Here is a 10491-nt window from a genome sequence, read left to right on the forward strand (position 1 = left end):
AGCCAAGTCAAGCAGGATGGACCTCCACATCCTTTAGTCATGAATGATGTAGCTATAGACACCAAAACCGTTTATTGTACCAGGCTGTCAACACCTTAATTTCTGCTGTAAAGTCTACATTTTAACAATGGGGTTCTGTAGGATTGGCTTGCTTTTGGAGATAGCCTCAAATGGTAATTTTTGTGGAATTACAGTTTTTGGAGCATCAGTCCTATAAATTGTTGCTTGGTTTCAAATGGTGTAACGAGCTCAAAGTGGGAGTGCCGCAGTATTTTGACCTGAATTTTGTACAGTGTGTTGAAGAAATTTCACTCTTAGTCCTGCGAAGTTTGCTGTAGTGGGGTGTTTATTGGTATTCCGGCATACGGTGGGCTTATCAACACAGAACATGAGTCTGTGAAGGTAAGCCAATCCAGAACATTTTCAGAGTCCACATTTTATAGAGATGGTCAGAGAGTGGGTCAGAGGGTAAGGAGGGTGAAAATACAAGGGTGAATAGTTAATTTGTGTGTAGTTGCTAATCAGTGACAGAGAGTAAGGTAACAAAGAACCAAAAGTAACTGAATCAAGGGGTCTGGGTAGGTAGTTGCAAATGGCAAAAGCGTGACAACAAAAGGTGGGGGGGTGGGGTGGGGTCTGACAGACAGTAACAAATAAAAGATAAGAGTTATGAATAACGTGGGAAATGGAATGAAGAAGTGACACGTGACACAAGAAGTTATCTGTAGCAAAAGGTGAGCTATTTTCTTCATGCGGAAAGAAGTGATGATGCGTTGTCCACATTTATACACACTCACTTTCATCAGGTGTAACAATCAATGGCCCAAACACAACCTGTTTGATTTTGTGGTGTCATCTGAATCCTGCAGGCATGAAGGAAGGTTGAAAAGTCAAGGTGAGAACTGTCAATGCAAAGACCTTATCTGTTTATTGAGCAAGACATTGAAAACAACCAAAATATGTAAGACCTACCAAAGATTCAATTCAATTCAATTCAATTTTATTTATATAGCGCCAATTACAGTCAAATTGTCTCGAGACGCTTTACAGAACCCATATGCCTGACCCCCAGAGCAAGCCAAAAGGCGACAGTGGCAAGGAAAACACCCTTTTAACAGGGAAAAAAACCTCGAGCAGAACCCGGCTCTAATGTGGGGGGACCCATCTGCCTGCTGGCCGGGCGGGTTGAGAGGGACAGAAGAAGTAGAGAGGTAGAGATAGAGGAGTAGAGGTAGAGATAGAGGGATACAGATAGAGGGGTAGAGATAGAGAGGTGGGGGGGTGGGACACAAGGACCATAAAACACAGCCACACATCTGAAGCATCCAGCATCCAGCTCTGGGACCAGGGACACTCGGAGAAAGGACACAGAAAGAAACAGAGTGAATGTAATGCAATAATGGTATATATAGTAAATACATAGGTAGTTAGAGAAGGGCTCAGTGCATCCAGAGAGGTTCCCCAGCAGCCTAGGCCTATAGCAGCATAACTAGGGGCAAACTAAAGGGACGTCAAGAGGGGAAGTCAGTTGTGCAAATGAAAACACCAGCTCACCCCGTCAGGGTCACCCAGTCAGCCCTAACTATAAGCTTTGTCGAAAAGGAAGGTTTTAAGCCTGGTCTTAAAAGTAGAGAGGGTGTCCGCCTCCCGAACCCAAACTGAGAGCTGGTTCCACAGGAGAGGTGCCTGATAACTGAAGGCTCTGCCTCCCATTCTACTTTTAGAGATTCTAGGAACAACAAGTAAGCCTGCAGTCTGAGAGCGAAGAGTTCTGCTAGGGTAATATGGTACTATCAGATCTTTAAGATATGATGGAGATTGGTTGTTAAGAGCTTTATATGTCAGAAGAAGGATTTTGAATTCTATTCTAGATTTAACAGGGAGCCAATGAAGAGAAACCAATATAGGAGAAATATGATCTCTCTTGCTAACTCCCGTCAGTACTCTGGCTGCAGCGTTTTGGATCAGCTGTAGATGTTTCAGAGAGCTATTGGGACAACCTGATAATAAGGAATTACAGTAGTCAAGCCTAGAAGTAACAAATGCATGGACTAGTTTTTCTGCATCACTCTGAGACAGGATGTTCCTGATTTTCACAATATTTCTCAGGTGGAAAAAGGAAGTCCTACAGATTTGTTTTATGTGCGAGTTAAAGGACATGTCCTGGTCAAAGATAACACCGAGGTTCCTCACAGTAGTACTGGAGGCCAATGTAATGCCATCCAGAGTAACTATATGCTTTGAAAGCAATTCTCTAAGATGTTTGGGGCCAAATACAATGACTTCAGTCTTGTCTGAATTTAGTAGTAAGAAATTATAGGTCATCCAGGTCTTTATGTCCTTAAGACAATCTTGCAGTCTAGCTAGCTGATTAGTTTCATTTGGCTTCATAGATAAATACAATTGAGTGTCGTCAGCATAACAATGGAAATTAATACAGTGCTTCCTAATAATGTTGCCTAAGGGAAGCATGTATAATGTGAACAGTATTGGTCCTAAGACGGAACCCTGAGGAACTCCGTGATTAACCCTAGTATGCTCAGAAGAGTCATTGTTGACATGCACAAACTGGAACCTGTCTGATAAGTAGGATTTAAACCAGTCCAGTGCTGTCCCTTTAATGCCAATAGAATGTTCTAGTCGCTGTAATAAAAGTTTGTGGTCGATTGTATCGAATGCTGCACTAAGGTCCAATAAAATAAGTATAGAGACCAGTCCATTATCTGACGCTATGAGAAGGTCATTAGTAACATTCACCAGAGCTGTTTCTGTGCTATGATGCACTCTGAAGCCTGACTGAAACTCTTCAAACAGGCTATTCCTTTGTAAATGTTCATATAATTGATTTGCAACTGTTCTTTCCAGAATTTTAGAGAGAAATGGGAGGTTGGAAATTGGTCTATAGTTGGCTAAAACATCTGGATCTAGAGTGGGCTTTTTAAGTAAAGGTTTGATTACAGCAACCTTAAAAGCCTGTGGTACATAACCTGTTACTAGAGAGAGATTAATCAGATCTAACATTGAGGAATTAATTAAAGGTAAAGCCTCCTTGAACAGTCTAGTTGGGATAGGATCTAAAAGACATGTTGATGGTTTGGATGTAGAAACTATTGAAATGAGTTCAGAGAGATGTATGGGGGTGAAAAATTCTAAATATCCATCTGGTCTTACAGCCAATTCTAAAGTATCTGTACTCGATGATACATCTGTGACATTTGCAGGAAGGGCCAGATTAATTTTTTCTCTAATCGTAATAATTTTATTTGTAAAGAAGCTCATGAAGTTGTTACTGCTCAAAGCTAAAGGAATACAAGGTTCAACAGAGCTCTGACTCTTTGTCAGCCTGGCTACAGTGCTGAAAAGAAACCTGGGGTTGTTCTTGTTTTCCTCTATTAACAATGAATAATATGTTGTCCTGGCATTACGAAGAGCTTTTTTATAAATTACTAGACTTTTTTTCCAAGCTACATAAACTTCCTCTAAATTAGTGGAGTACCACTTCCTTTCCAGCTTTCGGGATGCCTGCTTTAAAGTCCGCAGCTGGGAATTATACCAAGGAGCAGGTCCTCTCTGAGATAGAACTTTCTTTTTTACAGGTGCAACACTATCAAGTGTTGTACGCAGTGAGGCTGCAGCATTATTAACAATATAATCCACTTCTGTGGGGGTAAAATTATAATATTTCCCTTCCATTATATCAGTAAGTGGTGCTGGACTAAATAGAGAGGGTATTATTTCCTTAAATTTAGTCACCGAATTGTGATGCTCAGAAGGATTCATTGCTATTATATCTGGCAGAATTTTTCATAGGGCTTTACAAGTAATTACTGTGATTTTGCGTGCAATGTTTTTATACAAGAAAACATCACATCAAATTTCCTTTCAATGGCTTTAAATTCAGAGTCTACAGAAATCTTGTCATGTGGAAAGAGCAACATCACCTTGTAACCAAGCTTCTTTACTTTTTAAAGGTTTAAGTTAATGGCAAATTCATTTGGTTGAAGACTTGGCATTCTGTCTACTGTTCAACCACTTTGTCGTACAGAGGAAAGCAATTTTCTCTCTCAAATACTGGTGCAGATAAAGTGCCAAGATAGCTGAGAACCATTAGGAGTGCATAAGCCTAGCCCTCATTTTCCAGCTGCAGTCATTGGTAACACATTTTGTCCATTTTAAAGTGGCATTTAACACATACTGACCTTTCCAAATGTGCCAACACACTTAGGAACTTGTATGCTGAATTCTGGGCCAAGCTAAAACTGGAAATGGTAAAAGCACATCACTGTTAAAAATAAATCAATTTTGATAGTCTCATTACCTATATATACGCAGATAGTCATGTATAGTTATGTTAAATTTATGTGCTAAAATATAATTAATGGTAACAGTGTTTTACCAATATGTAGCTGATTTTCATCACAGAGAAACATTTTATGGTCGACAGCAAAACATGTACAGCTTCTCTTTCTACATACACTGAGTGATGGGCTCCTACAAATATGTGTTTTTCTGTCATTAGTTGTTCCTGCTCATCCTACCTCAGAACGGACACAATTTCTGCATGATGCCTGAGCCTCCTTTGCTGCCTCCTCTCAGGATAGCAGTAACATGCAAACTAACAAGAAAACAATTAAGTAGCAGATCAAGCTCTTTGCTGTGTGTCACCTCTCTTTATATTAGACACACCTCTGACAACAGCTCAGTTTTAACCTACATGCTGACACACAGGTTTACATGTTATTCTCTGTTCCCAGTACAGGCTGCCACTTATATGCTCCTTTTGATCATTTTCTGGGCGGTTTGCTGCTTTCATCTCCTGAATAGTACAAGTGTTGTACAAACAGTTCTAAAGTTAAAGCCCAGTTTCAGTAGATTTCCTTGTTGGGGCTCTCAGATCACCTTCCTTCCCGTATGACCATCATGGGCTCCAGAGCCTTCAGCCACTCTGCCCCCCGCCTCTGGAACTCCCTCCCACCTGACATTCGAAACATCGAACGCTGGACATTTTCCAATCCCATCTCAAAACCCACCTGTTCAAACAAGCATACTCACTTTTACATCCTTATGTTTCATATTGCGTTACAGGAGGGGTCAGAGAACCCAGGTGCAGGCACAGATAGTGGCAGACAGGAGGTAAATGGGAAATAAGTTTTGATTTAAACAAAACAGGAACTAAACCAATACAGAAAAGCGAAACTCAAACAGGGAGAAAACTAAACCAGATCTATACTAAAATAAGTCACTACAAAACCTACAAAAACCTACCTGTGACTAGATGTTTTGTGCCTTTGTAGCTACACAAAGATCTGTAAGTTGTAATACACAAATGATAAACTGAGGCATAATGTTGTTAAAATTTCACTTATTTTTCTTAAGAAGTTTCTGGTTGTTCATAACGTTTTGCAAAAAGATAGTTCATTAAATGTGAACATTTTCAGAATGTACTTTTTTGCACTAAAACAGAGGGGAAAAATTGGAGTAGTCGTTATTTATCGGTTATTATGTAATGATTTTACTGGTCCACTTGAGATCAAATTGGGCTGAATGTGGCCCCTGATAAAAGGAGTTTGACACCCCTGTTTTAAGGATAAACATGGGATCAGCACCTCTTGGTATGAGGTACCAGCACAGGCAACACAGTTAATACATGTAACACATATATGGATGGTGTGAACTAAGCTACAAAATTTGATGTGAGAAATAGCCACACAGAGAGGTAGAGAGCAACCAATCAGTAAACTGGGATAAATAAGTCTCTAAAGGTGTGGATTGAAATGACTAAACATGTCACGTCAAAGGAAGTATATGCTAAAGCTTTTCTATCGTCCTTTATGTGTGCTTAATAAGTTAGAGGTACACATGGGATGCAGATGCACCACACCAGTGTGAGAAGGGATTTATTTATAATGTGGTTTAGCACTGCTTAGCTGGAACAGTGTTATCTGGGGGGTTTTTTTGCATACGTGGATAAAACCTAATACTTTATCAAACGAAGGCTGCATACAAGGAGATGGTGCTGGTGCATACAAATAAATCATTTCCATATTTGTTGATGTTGTTGCTCTGAAGGTTCATTTTGGACACTGAAAATATTTTCCAGCTTTAAATCAATGAAATTTTTAAGTAAGAAGAGCTTGAGTAGAAGTTGTGGGTATTTTGAAACTAATGTAAATAGAGTGTGTTTTTTTCAACTACTGGATCAAATGAGCTGATTCTCTTTCAGCTTTGCCAGCGATTATGTTAAATAATCTATATGATTGCAACAAAGTGGGTGAGGACTCATTTCTCCTCACCACTTGTCCCTCGATACTTTCATCTTACACATTAACCGACACCAACTGGCTTAGTCTCCATCATGTCCACTGTGGGATGCTGCTGCTGTCTTTCCTCCAGCCCACTGCTTCCAGCTGCCCATTTCCACCAATCTACTCTGCATTGCCCTTACTATACATGATATGCTCATCTACACACTGCTTGCATCTTACTACCAGCTGTATATGTAGTATAATTAATGCCAGAGCCTTACACTATGACAGTAAACTTATGAATCAATTTCAATGTTGGCTTGTACTTTGCATGTATCATCTATGTTACTCTTATCATGCATGTATTCTGTTGTGTGTTATATGTTTCCTTGTCTCCTACCCTTCTCTTCTCCCATCCCTCTCCCTCCCACTCCCTCACCCCCTCTACCTCTTCTGTATCTCTCAACCCAGCCGGCCAGCAGCAGATGGGTCTCCCTATATGAGCCATGTTCTGCTCAAGGTTTCTTCCTGTTAAAAGGGAGTTTTTTAACTTAAACTGGTTTAGTGTGTAAAACATTCATGCTTCTAGAGATGTTTGCAGAGTGACATCAAGGAGCTCATCATTAAAAATGAAGCTAATGAGAGGATATTTTATTCGAACATAGAGCAGTAGACGTTCAGGGATGAGAAGGATGAGTTTCTCCCTGCATTCCTCAATCTAAACCTGTGGCCTCCTGTCATCTCAAACCAGGACATGACAAAATACCTGAAACTTTAATGATCTCACTGGGTTACCTGTGGCTAAGCAGAAACAAATGTTAGCAAACACAGGAGTCAGAAAACAGGCATGCAGACACTACAGCTGAAGCCAGCTTCACTACATAATGCCATGGACAGATCATTTGGATTTGCTGCCATCTAGTGGCATGTTGTCCACAAACGATCAAAATAGCCCTGAGGATAAATATGACAGGACATTATGCCATGTCATAGAAAGAGAAACACAGTTGTTAGTATTAACATTAATGATCACTCTGTGCTGTGGGAACATGATAGTGAGGTAACAACTGAAGCAGCAGAACATAATTTAACCATCTTTAAAAATACAAACAAACTACACCTTATATTTGATCAAAATATAAGTTTATTATATTTTAAACTACATGCATCATGTTAAATATCCATCTATCCATTCATTATCTGTTATCTACACCGCTTAATCCTCATTAGGAGATCTGATTCTTCATCTACGTCATTGAATAATTGAGTAATAAGTAATGAAGCACATATTTGTCATAACAGGCATTTCTGCTTTTTTGCTATTTCAAGCATTTCATTATACAAGACAATATTTACCTGTATTTCAGCTAACTATATGTTTATTTTTAGAGATTTAATAAGCTTGCACAGAACGTGGTCTTAATTTGACATTTAAAAATGAACTTCTGAGGTATAAAAGTAAATATTTTTCCACTGTGTGCATTTGCTTGTTGTTTAATCTTAACTGGATTTAATATGACTAAGACAACTGCTGCTTTACAGATATTTTCTGATAGAGTCATTCATTTGTTGCACAGTAGAGAGTATGTGGTTGTGTGTGTGTGTTGGACAAGGGTCCCCTTTATACATTGCAGAGTGGGCTAATTGGCTAATTTGGGATCAGAGGCTTTGCTCTTAACAGCTGTAGAGTCATTTGAGCCTCTGAATGTGTGCATATGCACATTTTTACAGGTACAAACTCAGATGCAGACCAGAATCAGTCACTTTGCATTAACTTTATTAGAGATACTTTAGCTATATGGAGTCAAATCATCAAATAATATGTAGAAAAAGAATACACTAATTTGAAGCCTCGTTTCTGTGGCTTATAGTAGCTATTGATTAATTGCAGAAAAAAACATAGAGAGAGAGTGTGGTGTCAACATTGTTATCGCTACATAGGTTTTGACCAAGATGGGATCAGAAGCCTTGTTGTTAACATCTGTAGAGCAGGTTGATTCTCTTGACGTCCCAGGAGGACAGGCGCTGCCTCTGGCCGATCTGTACGTTGGGGTTGGGGTACGGGGTGATGGTCTCCTTCCCATACTGAGTGGTGAAGGCTGTTCTTCCATAGTGCATGATGGAGGAGTAGTCGTAGGGAGTGTTCAGGTTGTTGGTGTTCTGTTTGTGGAAGTTGTAGGCAGTTGATGGTTTGATGTACTGCCAGTTGATCCTGACATAGGAGTCACGGTCGCTCCTGGTCTGCTCGTGCTGGAAGCCTAGAGCGTGGTTGAGCTCGTGAATGACGATGCCGTGGTGGAGGCAGCCCTGTTTGCTGAGGGACAGCACCTGTCTGCCTCCGGTTCTGCCCAGAGCAGAGAAACATCCCTGTCTGTTCTCGATGCTGATGAAGTCGTACTCTCTGGAACGCTCCTTGAAGCGGATGCAGGTCCTTCTCTCCATCGCCTTCATGGCTCTTGTGATCATGTTCTTCTGAGACTGACTGAAGTGGTAGTTTATGACATAGGGGACCGTCACCACACTACTGGCTTTCTTCCACAAGCAGCTCTGGGAAAAGCACCTCATGGCGTTTCTGGTTATGGGAGCCAGCAAGTCTCCTTCCAGCAGGTTCTCATTGGAGCCGTTGTTGGTGCTCAGAATCCTGGTGGTCATGTCAATAGTGTCTTCTTCTTCTCCTTCTTCTTCTTCTGAGCTTCCTTCCTCCTCCACAGGAAAAGCCTGAGAGAGGCCAAGCAGCAGCAGCAGCAGCAGGCTGGCAGAGGGAGTCATCTTCAAGATCGGTCTGGAGACTGGAGCTTCTGTCAAGAGCTGCTGTGGAGAAACTCCTTGAAGCTTGATGTGTGACTCAGTTCAGTGCAGGGTCTTTATACTCTCCTCTGCAGGTGTGTCTGCAGGAGGATTATGGGTTGGGGTCCACACTGCTAGGCCTAAATAAACCTCTGAAGGGAGGAATCCACAGGCAAACCTACTGTTCCAACATGGTTTGTTATGTCAGGACTTTGTAGGAATGAACACAGCTTCACTGGGTGGATCTCATTTTACAAAATATGGTCATCAACCAATCAGAAGTCATGGTGTCTGTTAAAACAGCCTTCATTTAGGAAGTTTTTTTTCTTAATTCAATTTTCAATTCAGTTTTATTCATACAGTGCAGATTCATAACATATGTCATCTTACAGCGCTTAACATACACCGATCAGCCACAACATTATGACCACTAACAGGTGAAATGAATAGCATCAATCATCTTGTTGTAATGCAATTTTGCACTGGGAAACCTTGAGCCCTGACATTCATGTTGATATTTGACATGTACCGCCCACCTAAACATTGCAGGTCAAGCAACCCCACACCCACCATGGCAAAAGTAGTCCTTGATGCCAGTTGCCACCCTCAGCAGGACAATGCACAGATACATTGCAAAAATTACTCAGGACTGGCCCAGGGAACGCGACAGAGCTAAGATGTTCACCCGGGTTCCACACTCCCCAGATGCAAATTTTCTTGAGCATCTGTGGGATGTGCCAGGACAAGCGTGAACTAGGTAAGTCCCACCCTGCAACCCACAGAATTCACTGCCAACATCCTGCTGCCACACGAGGACCAGAGGTCCTGTGTCCATGCCCCACTGGGTCAGAGGAGTTTTAGCAGTATAAAGGGGACCAGCACAACATTAGACAGGCAGACATAATGTTATGCCTGATCAGTGTAGTAAGTTACAGACCTTACAAATTTTAAGCAGACAACAGAGAACCCAACAATCCAAAGTTGCCTTTTTATTATTCCTTATTAATCCCAGGAGGGGAAATTCTGATTTTCACATATCTCCCAGTTGGGGGGAGTCAGAGCGACGGGTCAGCCACGGTACAGCACCCCTGGAGCAGGAAAGGTTAAGGGCCTTGCTCAAGGGCCCAACAGTGGCCACATCGGGGCTTAAACCTCTTATCAGTAGTCCAGAGACTTAACCGTTGCGCCACCACTGCCCCCACCACTGAATTCCCTATGAGCAAGTGAACGACAATGGTAGGGAAGAACCAAAAAAACCTCCCTAAATAGGGACCGGCTGCAGATCAAAGGCATCTACCTCTAGATCCAGAGACACCCACAGAGAAAACACACACAAGATCTCAGGGGAAATACAGAGTTAGGGATATGTAATAGTGGTGTGTAACTGTACAGAAAAAAGACAGAGGAGATTACAAGAGAGATGCAATGCATCATTGGAATCCCCCGACAGTCTAAACAT

At 41.3% G+C, this 10491-nt stretch overlaps 1 protein-coding gene across 2 annotated transcripts; it reads right to left on the reverse strand.

Moving 5' to 3' along the window:
• Window positions 1-8216: 8216 nt before the first annotated feature.
• On the reverse strand, window positions 8217-10491 carry LOC111563328 (high choriolytic enzyme 1-like). 2 transcript variants are annotated; one of them, XM_023262364.2, is made up of 2 exons: window positions 10467-10491; window positions 8217-9025 (listed from the first exon to the last, which is right to left on the reverse strand). In XM_023262364.2, the coding sequence occupies exons 1-2, from the start codon at window positions 10489-10491 to the stop codon at window positions 8220-8222; spliced, it is 831 nt and encodes a 276-aa protein (XP_023118132.2). In that variant the 3' UTR covers window positions 8217-8219. The 2 variants fall into 2 exon arrangements, with proteins under 2 accessions (XP_023118132.2, XP_054868280.1); XM_055012305.1 differs by lacking the exon at window positions 10467-10491 and having other exon boundaries at window positions 8217-9058.

This window comes from Amphiprion ocellaris, chromosome 1 (assembly GCF_022539595.1).
Source record: "Amphiprion ocellaris isolate individual 3 ecotype Okinawa chromosome 1, ASM2253959v1, whole genome shotgun sequence".
NCBI lineage: Eukaryota > Metazoa > Chordata > Actinopteri > Pomacentridae > Amphiprion > Amphiprion ocellaris.

What these genes read in the sequence shown, in the direction of transcription:
- LOC111563328 (XM_023262364.2), bottom strand. Translation starts at nt 10,491, where the DNA reads ATGTTTAGACTGTCGGGGGATTCCA. An exon ending in TAGACTGTCGGGGGATTCCA is followed by an intron (nt 9,026 to 10,466) that starts ATGATGCATTGC and finishes CAGTCTCCAGAC; the next exon opens with CGATCTTGAAGATGACTCCC.